The sequence below is a fragment of the Scyliorhinus canicula genome, chromosome 7 (genome assembly GCF_902713615.1).
Source record: "Scyliorhinus canicula chromosome 7, sScyCan1.1, whole genome shotgun sequence".
In the NCBI taxonomy this organism is placed as follows: Eukaryota; Metazoa; Chordata; class Chondrichthyes; order Carcharhiniformes; family Scyliorhinidae; genus Scyliorhinus; species Scyliorhinus canicula.
Window position 1 is genome coordinate 52160191 of NC_052152.1, and position 26047 is coordinate 52186237.

A 26047-nucleotide genomic window follows, 5' to 3' on the forward strand; every position below is an offset into this window, starting at 1 on the left:
CATCCTTCAAATTGTGTTATATATTGGCTGCTCTGCCTGTATTCAGCTTTGAGGATTATCTAGCGGAGAATCCCATAGTTGGGGAGGGGGGGGGGAAGCTCTCGATGGCAAGAAGGCCAGAGATTTCCCTGTGACCTCTGGGGAAGCACTGTTATTGCTCCTCCCTTAAAGGAGGGGGTGGGGGGGGCGGAGTCTTGGCTGTTTGGGACTCTTCTGACCCTGGCTCCTTGCCCTGCTGTCACCTTCCTCAGCTCCTTGCAGCTTTCTGGCAGATAAGTAACCTGGCCAGTTTTGTTTCCTGCTGATATACCTGGCTTCTGCTTTGTGGTTAGTGTTGAAGATTCCCCATGAACATCAGTTTAGCTGGCTCACAATTAAGATCCTGTCAGTTGGCTGCGTGTTCTGAAAGCCGCAGGCTGCACCTGTCAATTTGCACTGGCATCAAGTGAAACACTGTGTCATGGTGATGGAGGAGTCAGCAACCAGTCTCGACAATGCATGAGTTTCGCAATTCCCTGAACTCGCCTTCTTTAGCTGGAAAATGACAAAGAAATATACTGAAAATGAAAAATGAAAATCGCTTATTGTCACGAGTAGGCTTCAATTAAGTTACTGTGAAAAGCCCCTAGTCGCCACATTCCGGCGCCTGTCCGGGGAGGCTGGTACGGGAAGGCGCCGGAATGTGGCGACTACGGGTTTTTCACAGTAACTTCATTGAAGCCTACTCGTGACAATAAGCGATTTTCATTTTTCATTTTCAGTATATTTCTTTGTCATTTTCCAGCTAAAGAAGGCGAGTTCAGGGAAATGGGAAACTCATGCATTGTCGAGACTGGTTGCTGACTCCTCCATCACCATGACACAGTGTTTCACTTGATGCCAGTGACAAATTATATGAAGTTCTGCGCTTTGAGGCACTGAGAACTAAATTAAGCCTGTCTGAGCTGATTTTATGTAGCCAGAAGCTGGGGCCTTTATTCCTATTAATTTTGCTAAATTCAAACAATTTCCAAGAAATAAAAGATAGTATGCTAACTCACTTCTTCAATATTACACATTTCTCATCATTATTTGGGCAAGTTTTTACCACCAATTTACATTTTCTCGGAACCATTTCTCGGTGCTCTTGTGAAATATCAGAGCGGAAACCTTAGGCTGGATTCTCCGCAGGCGAGATGCTCCGTTTTGCTGACAGTCCATGGATTACCCGGCATGGGGCTACCTCACAATGGAAAACCCCATTGAACAGCCAGCGTAACGGAGCATCCCGCCGGCGGGATGAAACAGAAATGAGGTATGGCGGGGCGGAGAATCCAGACCCTTAGCTTCCTGTCTAGATATTAGTTGTCAATTTGGATCAAAGAGTTGCATAATATTCTATCACACTGCTCCCTAAGCAACTCGTCATGTTGTAGGTTAAGTTTGAGCTTTGTGTCAATGAAGAGAAAGAAAAAGGTCAATATTCTAATATATACATAACCAAGAATCCTATTCTAGCTGCTGACAGGTTTTTCATCATTTCTTTTTTTTAAATAAATTTAGATTACCCAATTATTTTTTCCAATTAAGGGGCAATATAGCGTGGCCAATCCACCTACTCTGCACATTTTTGGGTTGTGGGGGCGAAATCCACGCAGACACGGGGAGAATGTGCAAACTCCACACGGATAGTGACCCAGAGCCGGGATCGAACCTGGGACCTCAGCGCCGTGAGTTTTTCATCATTTCTATACAGCCTGGTTCCAAAACCTATCCCAGGAAAAAGAAAATGGTGTTGTAATTAAGGAAGTAGAATTCCGGTGAAATGGTTCCAGATCTTACCTGGTGACTGGACTTGAAGAATTGCTGATCCAGAGCGAGCATGTCCTTGTATAACCCATTCATTCTGAGGGTTCGAGACCCATTCCTCGACATTACAAAAGTAAACACCACTGTCACCTAGTGCTGCCTTCTGTATTATCAACTTGTATATGTTATGGGAGGCCTTCACACTTTGGAATTTCATCTTTTTCTGAGGATCTGTAAGCAAGTCTCCATAGTACTGCGGGATATTATGTCGATCAGTTTTAAGAAGCGCTATCTCCTTAGCCTTTGAATCCTCTCCACGCTGGAAGTACCAGGTAACTGAAAATTGCGATTGTGTCTGTGTCTGGTTGACAATATGGCATTCAAGTTCAACAACATCATCCTCACTGCTCGATACAGATACATTATTGTTCTCTAGTTGTAGGTTTGCATCTGTAGAAGTGACACAACAGAAAAGAAAGGTAATAAGGCCTTGCTTGGAAGTGAGAACAATTACAGTGCATGTTGGTGTTGCACTCGGAGAGAATATGCACATTACAAGTTAGAGTATTATTTTCTTCAGGCTTTAACAATAAGTTCTGCTTTGAAAATCTAATTATCAATACACATGTTTCACTTTACCATTGCTTCCCAAGAAGTGATAGCCACCTGCACACTTCAGCCAGTGGAGAATTGATCTCTTTCCACCTGACCAACGATTTGTATTAAAAATGTCAGGGAAATGGATTTTTCTCATCTATACAAAACCCCAATTAGGTGTAAACCCTTTCCAACCCCCACTAGACTAACAAGCTCATTCTAACATATAAAGATAACCAGTCAATTGATTCTGGAATTTCAATCTGTTGAATAAGGGAGATAACAGTACTGCTCATGTGGGGGATAAACCTCAACACATACTGGGCAGGAATTGATGCTGAAGAATCGACTAGTTTGCTGCAGGTGGTGTGTAAAGGAGTGTAGACATGTTTGGGGCTGAAAGTTATATTCCGGTGAACTCAGTGGTGTGAGCTGCTTGAAGGAGATCTCTTGTATTTGGCTGCAATGAAGAAATATATTTGTTGGTATCATTATGACTTTCCTGTGACCACTGCCAACCAAGCAAGACAGGAGCAACGATTTCACAACTGCACCATCGTCTGCAAGTTCCCCTTCATGTCACGCATATCTGAAGTTGGAAACACACCACATCCCTTTGTTGTCACTACATGCTCCCTATATTATATCATCATAGAAGCACCATCATTGCATGGTTTGTAGTAGCTCAAAATGACAGACTACCATCTTCGCAAAGCAATTCAGAATAAACCGTGAGCTCAGTTTGCTTTTTCATCAGTCCAAATTTAATTGAATATTCAATACTAATGAGGCTTGAGAATTTTTACCTTTGGAAATCATTTGTTCAAAAATGCTGTCCACCTCAAAATAGATTTTCATACCCATGTTAACCAGCATGGAGGTTCAGTGCTGTTGGCAGAGCCTCATCAAATCAGGGTTAATATTCCCACTGAGGCATTGTAATCTTCAACATAACCTGTGAAGATTTATACTCCACTACTCCGTTATGTACCCCCATTTGGGCATTTTTGAATTTGTTTTCCACAAAGCTATCTTGCCACTTTATATTTATTTATTTATTTTTAAAAATAAAATTTAGAGTACCCAATTCACTTTTTCCAATTAAGGGGCAATTTAATGTGGCCAATCCACCTACCCTGCACATCCTTGGGTTGTGGGGGCAAAACCCACGCAAACACGGGGAGAATGTGCAAACTCCACACGGTCAGTGACCCAGAGCCAGGATCGAACCTGGGACCTCGTCTGTTTGGCCTGTGGTTATTGAAGTCAGATAGATATAGGCACTACATCTGTTTATTTCTAAACCTGTGGAACTTATTTAATGGCAGAAAATCTCTAAACATTGTAATATAAATATCCCTTCTCCTTTTGCAACTGCTATAAGGTTGACATGTTTCTTAGTCTTCATTCCTTTTAATTGATCAAATATTGCCACTTTACTCCTTTCAAAATGTTTGTCGTACTACAGTTTTTGAAAAGCAAATAGTATTTTCTTGTTGGTGAACACTTTTGAGAAATAAAGTAATGGAGTCATTTTCCTTTAACTTTCACTTATTCCAACATTTTCATTTTTTAAGGATCTAGGCTTAGATTTTTTTTTTTTTAAAAGGCTTCGACCTCACAAACGTGAGGTCATGCATTTTGGAAGATCTAATGCAGGTGGGAAATATACAGTGAATGGTAGAACCTCAAGAGTATTGACAGTCAGAGAGATCTAGGTGTACAGGTCCACAGGTTACTGAAAGAGGCAACACAGGTGGAGAAGGTAGTCAAGAAGGCATACGGCATGCTTGCCTTCATTGGCCGGGGTACTGAGTATAAAAATTGGCAAGTCATGATGCAGCTGTATAGAACCTTAGTTAGGCCACACTTGGAGGAAAGTGTTCAATTCTGGTCGCCACACTACCAGAAGGATGTGGAGGCTTTAGAGAGAGAGTGCAGAAGACATTTACCAGGATGTTTCCTGGTATGGAGGGAATTAGCTATGAGGAGAGGTTGAATAAACTCCATTTGTTCTCACTGGAACGACAGAGGTTGAGGGGCCACCTGACAGAGGTCTACAAAATTATGAGGGGCATAGAGAGAGCTAGTTAGAGGCTTTTTCCCAGGGTAGATGGGTCAATTACTAAGGGGCATAGGTTTAAGGTACGAGGGGCAAGGTTTATTGGAGATGTACGAGGCAAGTTCTTTTTTTACACAGAGGGTAGTGGGTGCCTGGAACTCGCTGCCGGAGGAGGTGGTGGAAGCAGGGATGATAGTGATGTTTAAGGGACCCCGGAAGTTCAGAAGATTTTAGTTTAGACGGGCAGCATGGTTGGCACAGGCTTGAGGGGGCCGAAGGGCCTGTTCCTGTGCTGTACTTTTCTTTGTTCTTTTTACATTTTATTAAAAAAAAGGAAAACAAGATTGCTCTCTGCCATCCCAAAGTTTCATTGGCACTGATCGACGTTTTTGAGCCAGAGGCCATATTTATAGAGCTCAGACAGGCAACTGCCATGTCAGGAAGAGGGAGTCGGTCACTCTACAATAATAATAAATAATAATAATAAAAATAATAATAATAAATAATTAATAAATAATAAATAAATAATAAATAATCATATTATTGTCACAAGTAGGGTTATATTAACACTGCAATGAAGTTACTGTGAAAAGCCCCTAGTCGCCACATTCCAGTGCCTGTTTGGGTACACAGAGGGAGAATTCTGAATTCTCAGCTGGTACGGGAATTGAACCCGCGCTGCTGGCCTTGTTCTGCATCACAAACCAGCTGTCTAGCCCATTGAGCTAAACCAAAGGTATCGCAGAAGCCTGAATTTAAGAGAGATAAAACAGTCCAAAGATAAGGTTACAATTTTCCCATTTAAAACTCAAACTGGACTGATGCTTCTTTTGTTGAGCAGTTGGAGCTCGAGAATGAGTACCCCATTCATTTCAGAGGGACTCTGAACAGGCTCTGTCCTATGATTCAGAATAGACAACCATCTTGTGCCTGTTGGTGCTCGAGTCAGCTGTTGCAGTGCTGGAAAGGTGTCAGTGGACAGGCCCTGCTTTTTCTCCATCATTTATACTACTTCTAACTCATTTGAACATTTTCTTATATTTCTTCTAATTATCCCCCACCTTTCTCCCTGTTGGTTCTATATGTTGACTTCTTTAATTCATATTTGGTTAGTTTACACTTAAAAGGAGTAATTTTCTGAGCACTGGGAGCCAATCTTGGTGTGAACAGCTTAAGATCTTTAAAGTTCGTGGTCTAATCATGCAAAGTGGGGATAAATGGGTCTCTTTCTGGTTGGCTGAATGTAACTAGTGATGTGCCGCAGGGTTTGATCCTCGGGCCCCAACCATTTACAAGCTATAATAATGACCTGGATTCAGGGATAGAAGGTACGACAGCCAAATTTGCAGATGATACTAAAATAAGTGAATAAACAAGTTGCAATGAGGAAATAATACATTTACAGATGGATATGGATAGGTTAGGTGAGCGGGCCAAAAATAGCAGATGGAATGTAACATGGATGAAGGTGCGGTTATCCATTTTGGCCAGAGGAATAAAACTTATTACCTAAATGGAAAGAAAATTTCAAAATGCTTTAGCGCAGAGGAATCTGGGTATCCTCGTGCATGAATCACAGATGATATTCAGATGCAGCAAGTAATATGGAAGGTAAATGGAATTTGGCATTCATTGCAAATGGAATAGAGTATAAAAGTAGGGGAGTGCTGTCTAGGGCATTGGTGAGACCAGATCCAGAGTATTTCTCACAGTTTTGGTCCCCATACTTGAGGAAAGATGTAAGTGCTTTAGAGGCAGTTCAGAGAAAGTTCTCAGGATGAAGGACTTGTCTTATGAGGAGAGATTGAGCAGTTTAGAAGAAAGAGAGGAGATCTAATTGAGGTATTTAAGATGTTGAAGGTGGTTGACAGGTTTACCATTGTTGGCCACAATTTTAGGCCATGGGGAGGCAGATTTAAATCAGGAATGAGAAGGAATCTCTTTCCCAGAGTGCAGTGGACACCAGAACACTAAACAAATTTGCGGAGATGATAGATTTTTAATAAGTAGCAGGATGAAGGGTTATGGGGAGTGGATAGAAAGGTGGAGATGTGACCAAGATGACATCAGCCACGATTGTATTGGATGGTGGAGCAGGCTCGAATGGCTACATTGCCTACTGCTGCTCCTAGTTATTATGCTCTTATGTTAAAAGTCATGTATTCCTGATAGCTTCTGTCAGAGTTGCAAATGCAAAGAAATTGCTCCTTCAGCATCGCTGTCATTTTCTCTTATCGTATCTGTGCTATGGTAATTTCATTCATTATTTTCACTTCAGTGTCTTAGTTGCAGGAAAAGGAACAGTTCATACTACTGAATAAGTAGCCACTTATTCTAGTCCCGCAATTTGTATGAGCTGTTTAAGAAATGTGTTTACCTGCTGTATGCACCTGAACAATTGTTATTGCCGATGTATTCTCTCCCACTTTGTACCAGATGTTGTTGGGGTCCAAGAGCCACTCCTTCACATGACAATAGTAACTTCCGCTATCATTCACATCAGTGTTTTGTATAATCAGTTTGTACATGTCATTAGAGGGTTTCTCACTCTGGAATTTCATTTTCATCTGAGAATCAGCTAGCAATTCTCCGTAGTACCGAACAATATCATTGCGATCGATATTCAGAAGACGTTCCCCTTTCACATTTGCCCCCTGCATCTTACTGAAGAGCCATGTGACTGAGAATCGAGAATCATTTTGAGTTTGAGCTAAAATTTTACATGCAAGTTCAGTGAAGTCTTTGATTTCTTTCTGTATTATTGTAACTTCCTCAGAGAGTTTCAAAAGACTGTCTGCACAAATAGAAAAGACAGCATGTCAAAATAATTTGGCAATATTTTTCTACAACATTTAGGTTCAAGATGATGTATGACAGAAATCGGCCAATACCCAATTATTACTTTAGTATTACAAACTCAGTGGTGCTAATGAGCATGCTGTACAGTTGAGCTCATGGCACTAATGATGTTTCTATTTTAAATTTACACCTTAATCTTCATCCAGTTCTTTCATATAGCTATCTTACGTTGACATTAGGGTAAGAGGTTGAAGCGTGTGCATTTAATTACGTATTACAGCTCTTCAAATAATGTATTTGACTAAAGTAGCTCAGATAAATACATGTAATCTAATTTGCACAAGCATTTTTTCGTAATTGGTTACATGCGAATGAGCACATGTAATTGATTTGTGCTAATGATCGAAAGTCTTTTTGTTGACTTTCTTTTGAAATCTATTTATAACAAACTTTCTTATATTTAATTATAGTCAATTTATTTTGTTTTCCACAGGGTCACATTTTCCTTTCCTCCCGTCAGTTTTTTCTCCTTCTCACAAAGGTGCTGACTCCTGCTGGGATATGACTCAACAGATGCCAGGAGCTTTCCTGTGCCATGCTGCAAGCACCATTATCCATGTGTGATCCTTGACAGTGAGTGTTTGCAGGCTACTTAACGACCGAGGACTCTGCCGCAGAGCCTGCTGCTATCTTTCTCTGATGTCCACACACTTCTCCAGTAGGAGTCACTGCACGTTTGGTACATTTTTTTTCCTTCCCCATCCCAGAATCACCAAGCTCATTTTTCTCTTCCCGCACACAGCTGGTGTTAGAAGTGGGCCATTTTGCTCCACTTGGCTTACTTCCACACTGCACTTACCAACTGGAGCCATTATTTCAATTCCTTTCGTTCTTTTCTAGAAGGCTAGCTTAATATCTCTCGAATTGCAAACAACTGCCCGTTTTTCCATGTTAGTGATCCTACAAATACAAAAAAGGTAACCTGCAACCTTACCTGGGGGTCTAACTTTCACTTGCAAGATGTTTGATGTTGCACTGGTTTTCTTGACCCACTGGTTTGAATGATGCCTTCCCCATAATTCTGCAATACATAGGAACTTCCCAGCTTCCAGTCTACTGGCTCGAGAGATAGTCAACTTGACAGTATTGGTCGCAGTTTTCACGACAATAATTTTTCCTTTGAAGTTCTCCGCCTTGTCCCCCCACTTAATTGCAGTGTCGTAGGTGAAAGTAACAAGGGGGTAGCTGTCATTGGAATTTTCTGGTTGAAATTTCCAGGATACAGATGCTGGCACATGGGTAATCTCTGAAGGACGAATGATACACTGAAGTTCAAATGTACCGTAGTACCTCACGGCTGGTGTCCGGGTTATTGCTGTGACTACAAAGCTACTTTCTGTAAACATTAAAAAGGAAAGATTAATTGATATCAGCAACTTCCCCAAGACTTCTCAGTGATGTCAATTCCCTTGGCAGATATTCTAGAAATTGTATAGGTCTGGCTTTGTTTGACCAGAACAATGCTCCTTTAACTAATTCAAAGACTTCTTGAACGTAGAGACCACCGTTTTCCCCCCTCGACAGATTCAAATGAGCAGCTTGTCTGAAGACCGAGGAGACCCTTTAGGGAATTCTGAAACTTTGCTTTACTGTGCCAGTAAAGGCAAGAGGGCTCGTCCTGGTTCCACAGGGAAAGCTGCAGCCTCTCCTGCCCCGGATTCCAACACCCCTTCCTTCTACTAGATCCTGCTGTTGATCTGTCGATGCTAGTTACCTGGGAGTCAGTGGATGGTGCTCATGTATGCCAGTGGCTGTTCTGCATTGCTTCATGCCCAAATTTCAGGTCCAAAATATTTAAAATGAGATCTCCTGCTGTCTCTGCCAGCTGGGAAATCAACTCGCCCAAGTGGTTTCTTGTCAGAAACCAAGTTAAAGGTCATTTGAGATTTCCCTCATTACTTGTTGCCATTCCATTTTAACAGATGTTCTATCTGGTCTGTTTTGTACGCCCATCATTTTCTATTTATACTTCTGATATTCAACCTTTGAGGGGTTTTATTTCAGTTGTTCAATTTAAATATACTTTCTCTACAAAGCAATATGGAGACTCAATAATCCAGGGCTCCAGCACCCCACATCCTAGGATGGCAAGATCCTGCATGATTCCCCCACTGGGCGGATTTCCTGTCAGGGCCATGCAGAACATAAGAGGCCACCCGTGGATTTTGGGCATTTTTTTCAATGATATGTAGAAAATAAGAGGCGCGTTCACCCCTCCCAAAGATTCTCATGCACAAGTTACCTACCCAGTCACCTAATTGGGAATGATGCCTGGAACAAAGGACCCAGAGAGGAGTTTATTTTGATTAAAAACTTATAAATGGAAAAGCAAGCAAAATCTAATCCATTCATTAAGTTGACAGCAAAATGCATCAAAATTAGTGAAGCCAATGAAAGACTAATTTGCGCCTTGACTATGTATGATAGAAACAGGACCATCCTGTTAATAACTCGATCTACATCCAATTGAGAACACTGCAATTGTTTTAATTGAGGTATCATAGTTATTCAATACTGAATTGCTTACCAAGGGATTTGATAGTCACTGCCTTACTGTTGCTGACATACTCTCCGATTAGCTGCCAGTTTCCATTAGATTCTGCTTCCCATTCCATCACTTTGCAAGCATATGTCCCTTGATCTGAAGCCAGGGCATTATAAATACCCAACGTGAAGGAATCCAATTTCACTCTTGCCATTCTGACATCACTGTTAATGACACGCTCATGGTAAGATTGATAAGTAACCTGAATACCATCTCGATTCATTCCAATTATATCACTCTTTTGGTTCTGTTGGTTAATGAATTGCCAGGTAATAGAGAGCTGACCATAGCCTGCAGTTTCTGAATGAATGTCACAGGCAAACTGCAGAAAATCACCTTCCAAAACCTCAGCGGTGTTACTGTTGATTACCACCTTAAGGTTGGCTTCTGTGAAATGACAAAAAAATACTATAATGTGAGAAACGTAGAGAGGCCATGGACATTTGGTAGAGAGGAGGTTCTGTGCTTAATCAAACATTCCATTGACATGGTTCATGAACATCAGCAGAACAATAGCAGCTTACATTTATATAACACATTTAACAGGGCAAAACGTTTCAAGGTGCTACCTTGGACTTCCTTTCACACCAAGCCACATCATGAGAAATCTGGAGCGACAACCCAAAGCTTGATCGAAGAGGTAGGTTTTAAGAATCACCTCAAAAGAAGAGAGGCTGGGAGGTTTATGGAGGAAATTCCAGAGCTAGCTGAAAGCGTGGCTCCAATGGTGGAGCAAATAAAATCAGGAATTCACAGCAGGCCCGAACTGGGGAATCACAAGGATCTCAGAGCTTTGTTGAGCTGGAGAAAGTTACACAGTTAGGAAGGGCCGAGACCATGTCAACTCGCTGTTATTTCAGTGTCCTCTGGCTCTTGACCCCTCCACCAATGGGAATAATTTCACCCTGTACCTACTCTCTCTAGATACCTGTGCAATTGGAAATCCAGCCAATTGCCAATGTACATTGGGATAGGAAGTGGTCTTAGATAGCAACATAGGTGAGAGATGGTGAATCTTTCAGCCTGCTTTATGTTCAGCCTGATCTTCTTTCCCATTGGCTTTAGTGGACAATAAAAATCAGGCCAAGTGTAAATCTGGTTGCCATTTTGCTCCTCTGCCCCTGGTGAGTGTCAATCCCATTATGCCCGAGATTCCTAACATTTCATCCAGGAGCCGGCCAGCTACCCTGTCAGAATCAAAATATGAAACTGCTCCCAAGACCTTAATCGCTATCAAAAATATGAATAAATTAAGTTTGAATGTTCCTTACGTGGCCGCTGAACAGTGACTGAAACCTCCTTGGATTGTCTGCTAGAGAATGCTCCCGATGAAATTTTCTCACTCTCAGCCACCTGACAATGATATGTTCCACCATCCTCCGCTTGAATCTGATACATTTTCAGAACATAGTCCCTCTCGCTTTTCTTACTGACCATCACCTTCCCCAGGCTCTCTCTCATTTTATAATCACTTTGAAAGGATGGTACTGCATTTGGTCCAATGCGAATGATTTCATTTTTGTTTAAGAACCAGGCAACAGAGAAGAAGCGCTCTGCGAAATTCTGAGCTTCAACCGTGCAGGTTATTTCCAGTGAGCCTCCGACAGTAACGTTGGCAGCAGTGGCTTTAATCAGAGCAAGAAACTCGTTACCTGCAGTGAAACAAAATGAATATTCTTACTGTGGCAGGCAGTACATAGGGTTAAATCAAAAGCAAAGTGAGAAAACGTGCCAAAGCCATAGTCTGGCTATGGAAGACCACCATATCAATGCCAACTTTGAGGTTGTGTTGTGGGTTCTGACCCCGCCTTCCCGCGCGTTCTGAAGAATTTGATTGAGAATCCGCTGCAGAAGCTGCTGGAGACGTGGCAGAGTGAGGCTCAGCTCAATTCAATCCAGACCCCCCAATAACTCCTCAACCCCCAATATCCCCTCCCAAACACAACACTCTCCCAATACCCTCCAAACCCAACCCCCTCCCAAACCCAATACCCCCTCAAACCATCACCCCCAATACCCTCCCCGAAACCCAACATCTTCCAACGCCCCCCATACCCCCAAACCCAACACCCCCCTCAAAACCTCCCCCCCATGCCCCCCCTCAACCCACCAAAGCCCCAAAACCCTGGCAAACACAACCCCCCAAACTCACCCCCCACAATCTCACCCCCCACAATCCGCCCCCCCCCCAAAAAAAAACTTTGATGTAGTGAGGAAAAGATAAACAGGTTGGCGTATAAATTAGATGGAAATATGGCCTGCCCTGCAATTAATTTGCTTTAGTGACAAGAATGCTGGAAACAGTTTCTGTACTAAAGTCCTGATGGCCCAGGGAGGTGCTCCTAACATAATCAGCTTGCTTTGTTTGTGAAACAAGAGCTGTTAAATTTCACAGAGTTTCTGGTCCATTACTAAATTCAAATGGTCTTTCCCATTTAACTAGAGGTCCTGAGAGCACTCATGATTGGAGTGGGAGAATGGAATGTGGAGGGAGATTAAGGGATCAAAATAGGATGGAAGCAAATGGATGTAAAATTCAAACATTAGAAATTTCTGTAATGCCTCCTTATCAAAATTCAGAGGCTGTCGCCAATTTGGTGTTGGCAGTTACCCAAAGCAAGTCAACAAGAGTAATTAGTGCATTTGCCTTTAAGTGGTGTACCCTGGACCATAAAGGTTACTTTTAAATTGTAACACGGTCTCTCTGGTGTAAACTAGAGAGGGCCATTGAAGCTGAAATTGATCACATCAGCAATTGAAGTGTGCTGAAGGTTAAGAGCGGTGATTCACTCTGCGTATTAACATAATACTGGTGCTCATCAAAAGGTCAGTGATTCAAACTTCAACAAAAGAACTTCAGTTTGTACATCTCAGACTGTTTTCACTATAATTAACCTGTCTAGTACATTATTGTCTGTTATGATCTCCTGTCACTACCACTATTAGTCAGAGTCGTTCCAAACCATTCAATGCTTGTCATGCAGAGACCAAGGGTAAAATACGAAAGTTTAGAAATATTAGAGTTTATGCTGTCTGCAGTTTGTCCTCACAAGATTACGCAATATAACTGCACACATGTAAATCCTTATTGATGGCCATTTTTTGTAGTTGCTGTATTTCAATCATCAAAAGCTAAATTTGACTTGGTTCAATTGAATTGTGGAATCCAAATGTGTTATGTTCTTTGACCTAGTTCAGTGTTTCATTCCAGATAGAAGGTATGGTTTGATCCAGTTGCCGTGCATTGGGCCAATGTCTAGGGTTCCCAATTGGTTCATACTGAAAAATAGGCACTTATTGGAAGAAATTTGAAGAATGTATATTCATGTATACATTGCCATGACTTGCCCACAGGAAGTGATGTGTCGGGAGTGTGGGAGTTCTCACCAGTGTGGCTCCAGGCATGGTGTGTAAAAGCAGCTGAAGATCTTTTCGGAAATCATGTAAATTGTAGTCAATTGTCATCATTCCTATATAATCCAGCAACTTTACCCGGTGGCAGGAGCTGGCTATGATGGCACAAGGACTTTGGTGCATCAACCCACTCATCTTCCATGAGAGCATAGTGGATAATTGGAAATAGTTAGAGCAGGAATGGCCTGTGTACTGCTATGCCGGTCTCTCCAATAAATTGAATAAAGTACAAGCAAGCACGGGTCAAGAGGCAGTCAAAAACCTCTGAATCCTTTGTCTTCCAAGGGAGGAAGACCAAGAGAACCCCGAGTTATTATTTAAAAATTTGAACAATATGCACGCCAGTAAAAAATAACATGGACATACATGTATTTTAACACCACCAACCAGAAACCCATGAATCGGTACATTCATTGGCTTCAAGATTGAAATTTCTGGGGAAAATAGTGCATGCTTGGCACTCTAACTGATGAACTTTAAAGAAACCATATCATGCGTGGAATACACAGTGATGCTGTTAGAATCCACCATCAGTAACTCCATGCTACATGACTAGTTGGGAAAGGAGAGAAACAGATTTTTCTTGGTATAGAACATGCCCTGCCTAAACTACAGCAGCCGGCATCTAATTTTAAAAAAATAAAAAATTTAGAGTACCCAATTATTTTTTTTCCAATTAAGGGGCAATTTAGCATGGCCGATCCACTTACCATGCACATCTCTGGGTTGTGGGGGTGAGACCCACGCAGACACTAGGAGAATATGTAAACTCCACACCGACAGTGACCCAGGGCCGGGATCAAACCCAGGTCCTCAGCACCCTAGGCAGCAGTGCTAACCACTGCGCAACCATGCCACCCGATACGTATTTAGTAAGCATTGGCAAATCAAACCACTTTGCGAAGTGTTTCAGGTCAACGTTACAGCAACTTGCCACTACCACAAGTCACTTTGCAGACAGCCACCCCGCCATGGTTTGGAATATGAACAAAGTGAATGAGCTCGAGGTAAATTAAAACAACCATAGAATCGAATTCCTTAAAACATTCTACTGCAAAAGCATCAACTTTATCATGGAAAAAGGTGAAACTTTTACATCAAACATAGCCCACAGCAATGCCAAATTTAAAGTCAATAACAACACCGGGGCAAAATTCAATGTGTTGCTGAAGCGGCTTCTGTGGGAAATTGAGACCTGTGCTGTACTAGATTCCCCCACAATCTTGTTGCACATGGTGGACAAGCCATATACACAGAAAGCATGGTCACGCTACACTGCACACAGGGCAAGTTCCAGTTTCACATAAGACATCAAACTACTGCTGAGTCTCCAGGATAGCATTGCATTGAGGTTAGCCCACATTGGGCCCAATGTACATTCTACAGCACCAAGCCCCAGAAATGCTAGAAATCAAAAATCTGTTCTACTGAGATATTATTGGGAAGCTACCCATCATATGTTACATGAGGCAGGTGACTCAGTAATGCCTGCTGTCTGTGCTCCAAGAAGAGTACTCTTGTCATGAAACAGAAAGTAGTTGATGAATTGGAAAGAATGACAAGATTGGGTGTCATAGGCCCAATTGATGAAGCCACAGAGTGGGTTTCTGTGATGTTAGCTGTGTTAAAGAAAGATGGCACAGTCAGGATCTATACCGACCCAGTTCACCTAAATAAAGCACCTCTGGGACCCTACCCCACTCTCTGAATACGGTTGAACAAATGATAGCCGAAATGTCCAATGCCAAGGTTTTCGGTACCTTGGATGCCGAATGTGGATTTTGGCTAATCCTGCTGGATAAAGAATCTTTGAAGTTCACCACATTCATGTCTCTGGTGGCCAGATACAGGCCCCTCCGCATGCCCTATGGGTACTTCCACTGCTAGTCAGATCTTTAACGGTCCATAGAACAGCTCATTACAGGGTAGCCTTGTGAAATCATCATTTTATGACATCCTGGTCTGGGGTTGTACAATGCAAGAACATGATGCCCGTCTGCGTTTGGTCCTCAACAGAATCAGAACCACAGTTGAAGCTCAACCCTGCTAAATCTCTTCGCAGGTCAGCTAGGTCCCTTGCATGGGCTACCTGCTTATCACTGATGATGTGAAGTCAGACCCAGATAAGACAGCCGCTGGATGGCAAATATCCACTCAGGGACAAGCATGCCCTGCAGCGTTTCCTGGCATGATGAATTATTTATCAAAGTTCATTCCCTGTTGCAGTGAGGAAACTGGATCCCTTCATCAACTTCTCCACCAGGATGTTGAATAGCATCGGCAGCAGCACCACAATGCTGCACTGAACATGCTCAAGGATCTACGATCAGATCCTCTGGTGTTACAATACTTCGATGCCTGAGCACCTGTACTATTATCAGCAGATGCCTCTTAGCATGGGCTCGAAGCAGTGTGCATCCAGAATGGCAGACAAGTGGCTTTTACATCAAGGGCTCTCATTGACACTGATATCTGCTATGTGTAGATTGAGAAGGAACACCTTGCCCTTGCATGTCAAAAATTCCATGATTTAATCAATGGCCGCCCTGCCAACACTGAAACTGATTACTAGCTGCTCATCACCATTCTTGAAAACGTCCTCCATACTGTGTCTACCGGCGCATGCGCAGGGGAGGGGGTCTCTTCCCCCCCCCCGCCATGGTGAAGGCCATGGCGGGGCAGAAGAAAAAGAGTGCCGCCCATGGCACAGGCCCGCCCGCCAATCGGTGGGCCCCGATCACGGGCCAGGCCCCCCTGGGGTCAGATCCCCCAGCGCACCCCCCCCCCCCCCCCCCCCGATCATGGGCCAGGCCACCCTGGGGTCAGAACGCCCTGCACGTCCCCCCCGTCCCCCCCAGAACTCAATCCCACCAGAAACAGAGGTGGTTTAAACCATGCTGTCGGGAAAGGCCTGTCAGCAGCGGGACTTCGGCCCAATGCGGGCCGGAGAAACGCCGCAGGGGGCCCGCTGACCGGCGCGGCACAATTCCCGTCCCCGCCAAATCTCGGGGGGCAGAGAATTCGGGACACGGCGGGGGTGGGATTGACGCCGGGAATTCCGCCCCATGTCTCCGCAGATGATGTGCAAGCTCCAATGCTACAACCTGTGGTAAGTGGTAAAGCAGTGTGGTAAGCAGTAAAACCTCGCCGATGCCCCTCCAGGGCTTACTTACTCATCACTGTGCAAGCAGATTGTGAGGAGGATATTGATATTATTGTAATTCAAGGTCTGTCATCCTGCAGAATTGAGGAACTCAAAACTGCCCTACAAACAGATCACACATGTTGGCAGCTCCATGGTGTCATCATGAAAGGATGGCCCCTGACATCAAAAGAACTTGCTCATGAGCTTTGCATTTTTTAATGCCACGAGAGAGGAGTTATCTGCGTATGGTGGATTGATACTGCGTGGCCAGATATTAATCATCCCCAGCGCTCTGCAGAAGTACAACACTCAGCAATGATATCCGGGGGTGGAAGTAACTATGTGTCGGGCAAAGGAAACCATATAATGGCCCTCAATGCACATTAAGGGAAGTGTTTAGATGTGCACCATGCAATGCACTCAAGCCTCATCAAACCAAAGAACCACTGCACCTCTGAGGTTCCAGACCTTTCATGGTCATTCACCGTGGCAGATGTATTTGAGTGAAATGAGTGACAACATTTAGCCCTTGCTGATTCAGTCTCAGGGTGGTATGAAGTCGATAACTTACCTGCTGCATACTTTGCTGCATACAGCATCCCACACAGGCCAATAAAGGACAACACCCGTCAGTTTGTCCCCAGGGATTTCAAGGACGTTGCACAGACATGGGACTTCTCAACATATTGCAAACAGCCCTCCATTACCCACAATGAATGGTATGGTGAAGTATGCAGTATGTTCAGCAAAGCACCTCCTCGAAAAAAGCCTCCGTGACAACACTACTTAGTCTGCATAATCTGCCAAGAGAGGGTCTGCCCTCACCAGCACAAAGAATATTGTCCAGACACACAACAACCATAATCCCTGTTGCAACTCAAAGAGGAAACAAATGTGAGGGAGACCCTCAAGAAGCGGTGACAAAAGTAGGAAAAGATACCATGACCGTAAATCCTGCAGACTCTGCACGAGTCAGGCCAGACAGTCAGATTGCAATCCACACATACAGCTGTGATAAACTAGCAGTTTATCCACAGCTATGCCCCCCAACTAAACAGTTGCATGGTCATCTCAGATGGTGCCCTGTTTGTCAGGAACCGGCCTCATTTGTGACAGATACCACAACCAGCACTGCCAGCTGCTACAGAGGTTGACACATCGAGTCCATGATCTGCGTCTGCTGCATCGATGGAGATGTAGCTTTCTCCTGCTACCAACACAACAAGCTCGGCAGCCACTGTGCACACCCCAGGCATGCCTGATGCCATTTGCCACATGGGCAATATCCTGGTGCATCCCAAGAACAAGTGAACTGGTGTAATTATACGCTCGGAGAGGCTGAACAGACCAAACCCCAACCTCAAGGACTATGTACTGACGTAAGTATGGATGTGTGATGTAGTCTTAAACGAGGTGGGGAAAGGTACACACATGGACTTTGTGCCAGGCTTTGTGGCCCAAGCCCATGCCTTGTGAAATTTAAATATTCAATATTCTGTTACTGCATTTAACATTGTTCTCTGCACGCGAGTATTGATTGTCCCAGCTAAATGGGGAAGATGTAGAATGCATATTCGTGTATCTATTTCCATGACCTGTACACAGGAAGTGGCAGGTTGGTAGCATGGGAGTTCTCAGCAGTGTGGCTACAGGCATGGTGTGTGGCCACAGGCATGCTGTGTAAGAAATGCTGAAGATCTTACAATGAACCATTTAAATTGAAGTCCTTCGTCATCAATCCTACACAACCCATGGACTTTATAAAACTGATTGGAATTTGGGCTAGAGAACACACAGGTTCTGCAGTAATGAGATCAATGAAGCTCTCTCCCATGGCTGCCTGTAACAGATCCCAATGCCTTTCAAAGCTAGATTAGATAACCCATTCAACTCTGACATGCCATGCTTTCTTGTCTGCAGTCTGGACAACCATGGAAGAAGCTCCCAGGTCCTTAGATGTGGAGGTCTTATGGTTGTTTTTTCTGGAAAAGAAAACAATCCACTGGACCATGGCAATAGTGTCCAAAAGATTTAACATTAGGTTTATTGACTGGCAATAATGACACATGCAGAGTAACCATGGTTATCATTCGGAATGAACTTTTACACTATGCTTGATTTTATCTGTTCATGGAGCATCTCCCGACCATCTTCTGACATAGATAGATAGAATTTACAGTGCAGAAGGAGGCCATTCGGCCCATCGAGTCTGCACCGGCTCTTAAAAAAGAGCATCCTACCCAAGGTCAACACCTCCACCCTATCCCCATAACCCAGTACCCCACCCAACACTAAGGGCAATTTTGGACACTAAGGGCAATTTAGCATGGCCAATCCACCTAACCTGCACATCTTTGGACTGTGGGAGGAAACCGGAGCACCCGGAGGAAACCCACGCACACACGGGGAGGATGTGCAGACTCCATACAGACAGCGACCCAAGCCGGAATCGAACCTGGGACCCTGGAGCTGTGAAGCGATTGTGCTATCCACAATGCTACCGTGCTGCCACATCTTCAAATGGATCACACAATTTGAACAGATCCAGCTCAGAAGTAACTTTAGAAATATAACTGGGCAAGAAAATGTAAATATTTGTCTCAAACTCAAGAAAAGGTTGGCAATCAACCAAAATATAGGTTATCAAAACGAAAAGATGCTTGTGTTGAACTGAATATCTTATTTATCTTGGACATCAGATGTGGAATCCCATCACAAAGTCACTTTGTTTACCCACAGCCTGTGCTAATCCCTGGTTTTGTGAGATCAGTTTAATTGAAATTATTTGGGTAAATTGCCAGTGGATTTACATCTGCATGAGGCATCCAGTCTCCGAGCCCAATCAGGAAAGACCTACTTCCTTTGAGGGGCCAAGACAAAATGTACATGTTTCCGCCCCCACCCACCCTGGCATTTATACTGTTGCTGGGCAGAGAATTTAATCAATTACCCGAGCACCTTGGGAGAATTCAAATTAAGTCTTCTGCCCCTCTCTGTAGCAGCACTATCCACACAAACACCTTGCTTTATTCACGCTGTTAATGTCATTTATCTTGATTTAAAAGCTGGAATAGGCACAACCATGTTTGGATGTCATATTCAGTATCTACTGGTGAATTATATTGGAAATTGGAGCTGACTACTAGGAGCTAGTAGAACAATTCAACACCCAAATTTACACCCTCTCTGCCTGTCCCTGATGTATCCAAAATCAGCAGGCACAAAAAATGAGGGATTAGTTTATATTCTAAAAACTGTCCAGTTTGTGGGTGTCAAAACAAACTGCAACATTGCTATGATACACTGGTGACAAAAGTATTCCATTTCTGCAATATGGATGTCACACCTTGGTATTGTGGTGTTAACCGAGGTGCAGTGTTAATCTCTCTCAGACGGAACCAGCAGGCGCATATAGTCCCATCTAAAATGCCAGGCTTTTTCTGTGCTGCCACCTTTCTCCAAGGCACTGGGCACCTCTGAAGAAACTTGCTACCTTGAAAGGCTAACAAAAGCAAAGGCTCATCCTTCAAGTCGCTGCAGTTCTTCAATCCTGTGGCAGCACCTGAATTCCTGGATTGCTGAGTCGCCTGCAATCAGAGGCCTTTGCAAGGCCAGAAATTCACTTCCATTATGCCGATGAGGTTGACCACTGAATCACAAGAAAGGTTCTGTTCTCAAATGATCTAGCTTCAGACCAAACTTTCACCTGATGTAGAATCTTGGTCCTCACCTATATTTGCTTTTCTATTGATAAATCTTGCCTTAGTCTATGCAGAGTAAGTTAAGATGGTGAATTTCCTGTTAAATAGTCTTTCTCAACATCACCTTAATTTGCCAAAGTGCATATTGTAAGAGTCCTTCCAGTTTTTAAAATTTGTTCCCATTTCTCTTATCTCATTTATTATTTTGGTTTGTGGACCCATAGTTGGGATGTGCCTTTAAGCATAAGTGTGCTTGCCAGTATGTTCCTAGATTTTGGATTTGAGAGGAGAAACCGACTCATCAGCATGGAGTGAATCTTAGAACTGGTTTTGGAAGAAGGCGGTTCAATTTGCCTCAGTATTTATAGTTGAAAAGATGGATAACTTGCCAGAAGTCCCGGAAAAATCAATAGTCGATTGGGGACAGGGTCTTAGTACGATTAACGCAAGTACAGCATCAGTAACTAGGAAATTAATGGAACTAAAGAGTGATAAATCCCCGGCACCTGATGGTTTCCATCCAAAAGGTGTTAAAGGAAGAAAGGGAGCACATTGTAGATGTCCGAAATATAATCTTTCGGAGTTCCTTAGATTTAGGTTCAGTCCCTTTGGATTGGATCCACTTTTTAAGAAGGGTTAAAGGGGAAACCAAAGAATTACTAATAATAAAGAGAATAAAGCGCAGTACAGCACAGGAACAGGCCCTTCGGTCTTCCAACCTTGTACCGGTCATGATACCAACCTTTGCCAAAACCCTCAGCACTTCCTTGTGTCATATCCCTCTATACCCGTCCTATCCATGTATTTGTCAAGGTGCCTTTGGAACGCCGTTAATGTATCTGCTTCCACAACCTCCCTGGCAACGCATTCCAGGCACTCACCACCCACTGTGTAAAAAAACCTGCCTCGCACACCTCCTCTAAACTTTGCTTCACGGACCTTAAACCTATGCCGCTGGTGACTGACCCCTCCACCCTGGGAAAGAGTGCCTGCCCATCTGCTCTTTCCATGCGCCTCATAATCTTGTAGACCTCTATCAGATCACCCCTCAACCTCCGCCGTGCTAACAAAAACCATCCGAGTCTGTTCAGTTTCTCCGCATAGCTAACACCCTCGAGACCAGGCAACATCCTGGTATACCTCCTCTGCACCCTCTCCAAAGTCTTCACATCCTCTGGTAGTGTGGCGCCCAGAATTCTGCACAATATTCTTTTTTTTTTAATAAACAATTTTATTGAGGTAGTTTTTGGCTTTATAAACAGTTACAGACATCATCAGAAAGGAAGCAAAAAAGGCAAAAATGTGCAAACATCCACGTACATTCAATACTTCCATCGTACCGTATTGCACAAGCCCGCTCCCCTCCCACCCGTACTACCCGCCATATTTTCCCTCCTACTCTACTCTACCCCCCCCCCCCACCCCCCTGCTGACGCTCACTCTCCCGCAAAGAAGTCAATAAATGGTTGCCACCTTCGGGTGAACCCCTGCACAGATCCCCTCAAGGCGAACTTAATTTTTTCCATCCCCAGGAAACTTGACATGTCCGCAAGCCACCACTCAGTCTTCGGGGGCTTTGAGTCCCTCCACGCCAATAATATTCGTCGCCGGGCTATCAGGGAAGCAAAGGCCAGCACATCGGCCTCTTTCTCCCCCTGGACCCCCGGGTCTTCCGAAACCCCAAAAATTGCCACCCCGGACTCATCACCACCCTTGTTTTTAGCACCTGGGACATGACCCCCGCAAATCCCTCCCAGTACCCCCTCAGCTCAGGGCATGCCCAAAACATGTGCACATGGTTCGCTGGTCCTCCCGCGCACCTAGCGCATTTGTCCTCTATCCCGAAAAATTTGCTCATCCGAGCCACCGTCATATGGGCCCGGTGAACGACCTTAAATTGGATCAGCCCGAGCCTAGCACATGTCGCGGTCGAGTTTACCCTACTCAGGGCCTCTGCCCACAGCCCATCCTCCATTTCCCCGCCTAGCTCCTCCTCCCATTTAAGTTTCAGTTCCTCTGTCTGGGACCCTTCCTCCCTCATGAGCACCTTATAAATACCCGAGACTCTACCCTCCCCTTCGTCCCTCCCAGAGACTATTCTGTCTAGGATCCCCATTGGCGGGAGGCGCGGGAAAGATGGGACCTGTCTACAAACAAAGTCCCGCAACTGTAGGTATCTAAAATCATTTCCCCTTACCAACCCAAATTTCTCCTCCAAGCTCCTCAAACTCGCGAAGCTCCCTTCCAGGAACATATCACCCACCCTTCCCGCCCCTGCTCGCCGCCATACTCGGAACCCCCCATCCATACTGCCGGGGGCAAACCGATGGTTGTCGCAGATTGGCGCCCAGACAGACGCCCCCATCTCCCCCACATGCCTCCTCCACTGGCCCCATATCCGCAGGGTCGCCACCACTACCGGGCTGGTGGTGTACTTGGCCGGCGGCAGCGGTAGAGGAGCCGTGACCAGGGCTTCCAAACTGGAGCCCCTGCACGAAGCCGCCTCCACCCGCTCCCAAATAGACCCCGTACCCACCATCCACTTCCTTATCATAGCGATGTTGGCCGCCCAGTAATAATTGACCAGACTCGGCAACGCCAGCCCCCCCTCGCTGCGGTTCCTCTCCAACATCGCCTTCTTCACCCGCGGAGACTTTCCCGCCCAGACAAAGCTCATGATCAGCCCGTTAACTCTTTTGAAGGACTGTGGGATAAAGATCGGGAGGCACTGAAAAATAAACAAAAATCGAGGGAGGATTGTCATCTTTACAGTCTGCACCCTCCCTGCCAGCGACAGCGGGAGTGCATCCCATCTCCGAAACTCTCCCTTCATTTGCTCCACCACCCTGGCCAAATTTAACTTATGCAGCCTGCCCCAGTCTCGTGCCACCTGGATTCCCAAATACCGGAAATTTTCCTCAACTAACCTAAACGGTAGCCCTCTCAATCTGTTCTCCTGGCCCCTTGCCTGTACCACAAACATTTCACTCTTGACCGTATTTAATTTGTATCCTGAGAACTGGCCGAACTCCCTCAGCATTCCCAGTATAGTTCCCATCCCGGCCACTGGGTCCGACACGTACAGGAGCAGGTCGTCTGCATAAAGAGAAACCCTGTGTTCAACCCCGCCCCTCACCATCCCCTTCCAACCCTCTGCGGCTCTCAGCGCAATCGCCAGCGGCTCTATGGCCAGCGCAAACAGCAGCGGGGAGAGCGGGCAGCCTTGCCTGGTCCCTCGGTACAACCTAAAGTACTCCGACACTTCTCTGTTGGTCCTGACGCTGGCCCTCGGGGCCTGATATAATAATTTGATCCAATCCACCAATCCCTCCCCGAACCCAAACCGTCCGAGCACCTCCCATAGATATTCCCACTCCACCCGGTCAAAGGCCTTCTCGGCGTCCATAGCCACCACTACCTCCACCTCTCTACCTGCCGGGGGCATCATTATCACATTGAGCAATCTCCTCAGATTGGCCGCCAGCTGCCTACCTTTCACGAACCCCGTTTGATCCTCCCCAATCACCTCCGGTACACAGTCCTCCATTCTACCCGCCAGTACCTTTGCCAGGAGCTTGGCATCTACATTAATTAGGGAGATTGGCCTGTAGGACCCGCACACCTCCGGGTCTTTACCCCGCTTTAATATCAGAGATATGGTGGCTTGTGACATCGTCGGTGGCAGGGTCCCTCTGTCCCTTGCCTCATTGAAAACCCTCGCCAAGACCGGGCCCACCAGCTCCGAGAACTTCCTATAAAACTCTACTGGGTATCCATCCGGCCCCGGGGACTTCCCCGACTGCATGGCCTTTAGGCCCCCCAATACCTCCTCTACTCTAATCGGGGCCCCCAGCTCTTCCACTCGCCCCCCCCCAACTGTTGGGAATGTTAACCCATCCAGAAACCTTTTCATCCTCTCCGGTTCTTCTGGCGGCTCCGAAGTATACAGCTTACGATAGAAGTCCCGGAATACCCTATTCAATTCTGCCGGATCCTCCACTTTGTGCCCCCCCTCGTCCCTCACTCTACCTATTTCCCTGGCCGCCTCCCTCCTCCTAAGTTGCTGCGCTAACAGTCTGCTAGTCTTTTCCCCATACTCGTACACCACTCCCCTCGCCTTCCTAAGCTGTTCCACTGCCCTGCTCGTGGATAGTGCCCCCAGTTCCGCCTGTAGCCTCTGCCTCTCCCTGAGTAAAACCTCCCCCGGGGACTCCGCGTGCTCTTCATCTATCCGGCCCATTTCCCTGACCAATCTATCCATCTCTGCCCGGTCTGCCTTGGCTCTATGGGCCCCAATTGAAATCAGCTCCCCCCGCACTACTGCCTTTAGCGCCTCCCACACGGTCGCCGCTGAGACCTCCCCAGTGTCATTCACCTGCAGGTAATTTTTTATACATTTCCGAAGCCTCTCGCAGATCCCCTCCTCCGACAGCAGTCCCACATCTAGCCTCCATTGCGGGCGTTGATAACTCGCTCCCCCGAACTGCAGGTCCACCCAATGCGGGGCATGGTCTGAAATGGTAATTGCTGAGTATTCCGTGTTCTTTACCTCCCCCCTACAGTCCCTGCTTAGCACAAAGAAATCTATCCTGGAATATACTTTGTGGACGTGCGAGTAAAACGAGTAGCCCCTTCCTGTTGGCTGTCCCTCTCTCCAGGGGTCCACTGCCCCCATTTGCTCCATAAACCCTTTCAGCTCCCTTGCCATTGCGGAGAGCCTACCCGTTCTGGGACACGACCGATCCAAAGTCGGGTCAAGGACCATGTTAAAGTTCCCTCCCATTATTAGCCTGCGAGAATCCAAGTCCGGGATCTTCCCCAGCACTCTTTTAATGAAGTCCACGTCATCCCAGTTCGGGGCATATATATTCACCAGCACCACTCTTCTCCCCTCCAGCCTGCCCCGTACCATCAGGTATCTGCCCCCCCTGTCTGCGGATATGCCCTCTGCCTCAAATTGCACGCGCTTGTTGATCATGATTGCCACCCCTCTGGACTTCGAGTCCAAGTCCGAGTGGAAGACCTGGCTAATCCAGCCCTTCCTTAGCCTGGTCTGGTCTGACACTTTCAGATGTGTCTCCTGCAACATAATTACGTCCGCCCTCAGGGCCCGCAAGTGCGCGAACACCCGCGCCCTCTTAACCGGCCCATTCAGTCCCTTGACGTTCCAGGTGATCAGCCTGGTCGGGGGGCACATCCCACCCCCCCCACCCCGCCGGTCAGCCATAGCCTTTCTCGGGCCAGCCCCTGACCCGTGCGTCGCGCCCTTCCTGGCCCGCCCTATAGCTGCCTCCACCCTCGACCTCCTTTCCAGTGCCTATTTCAAGTCCCTCTCCCGTCAGCAGAACAACCCCCCCCTCCCCTAACCCCATCCCCCGATACCCCCACCCCTGCCATCTACTGGCTGTAGCTTCCCCCCCCATCTGACTTCCTTGACTAGCCAATCTGCTAGCCCGGTGACTCAACACTCCGGCGCCTTCCTGTCCCATTCCCCTTGTTTCCCCGCCCTCCTCCCCACCCACTGGGGCAAGCCGGCTCCAGTGTCTTCCGCGAGCTGCACAAAAAGCCCAAACAGAAAAAAAAAGGGAAAAAACATAGAAAAAAGAGAAAAAGCACATAAATGTCCATGAACAAAGGAAAAAGTCTCAAATGTTCCGCTTGGCCCCATTGGCAAACCGTTGAGCAGCAGTCCAGGCACATTCGGCGTTCCTCCCCACAGAAATCCTCGGGCCCTAACTCGCGTCCTTGGGGCCTCCTTTCGGGACCAGCCCCAGGTCCCTCACAAAATCCATCGCTTCTTCGGGCTCGGAAAAGTAGTGGTGTTGACCCTGGTGCGTGACCCATTGCACAATATTCTAAGTGCGGCTTTACCAAGGTTCCATACAACTACAGCATGACTTGCCAGTTTTAGGGCAGTACGGTAGCATTGTGGATAG

The 26047-nt window shown here is 45.7% G+C and overlaps 1 protein-coding gene across 1 annotated transcript in view; it reads right to left on the reverse strand.

The window, feature by feature from the left end:
• The window catches only part of LOC119968964 (immunoglobulin superfamily member 3-like), a 58066-nt gene that overhangs the window by 12591 nt on the left and 19428 nt on the right, over positions 1 to 26047 (reverse strand). Inside the window, exons 4-8 of the mRNA XM_038802019.1 lie at positions 11123 to 11503; positions 9834 to 10238; positions 8241 to 8642; positions 6825 to 7241; positions 1822 to 2238 (exon numbers count right to left, since the gene is read on the reverse strand). Coding sequence (XP_038657947.1) covers positions 1822 to 2238; positions 6825 to 7241; positions 8241 to 8642; positions 9834 to 10238; positions 11123 to 11503 — 2022 coding nt within the window. The remainder of the gene's footprint in view (positions 1 to 1821; positions 2239 to 6824; positions 7242 to 8240; positions 8643 to 9833; positions 10239 to 11122; positions 11504 to 26047) is intronic.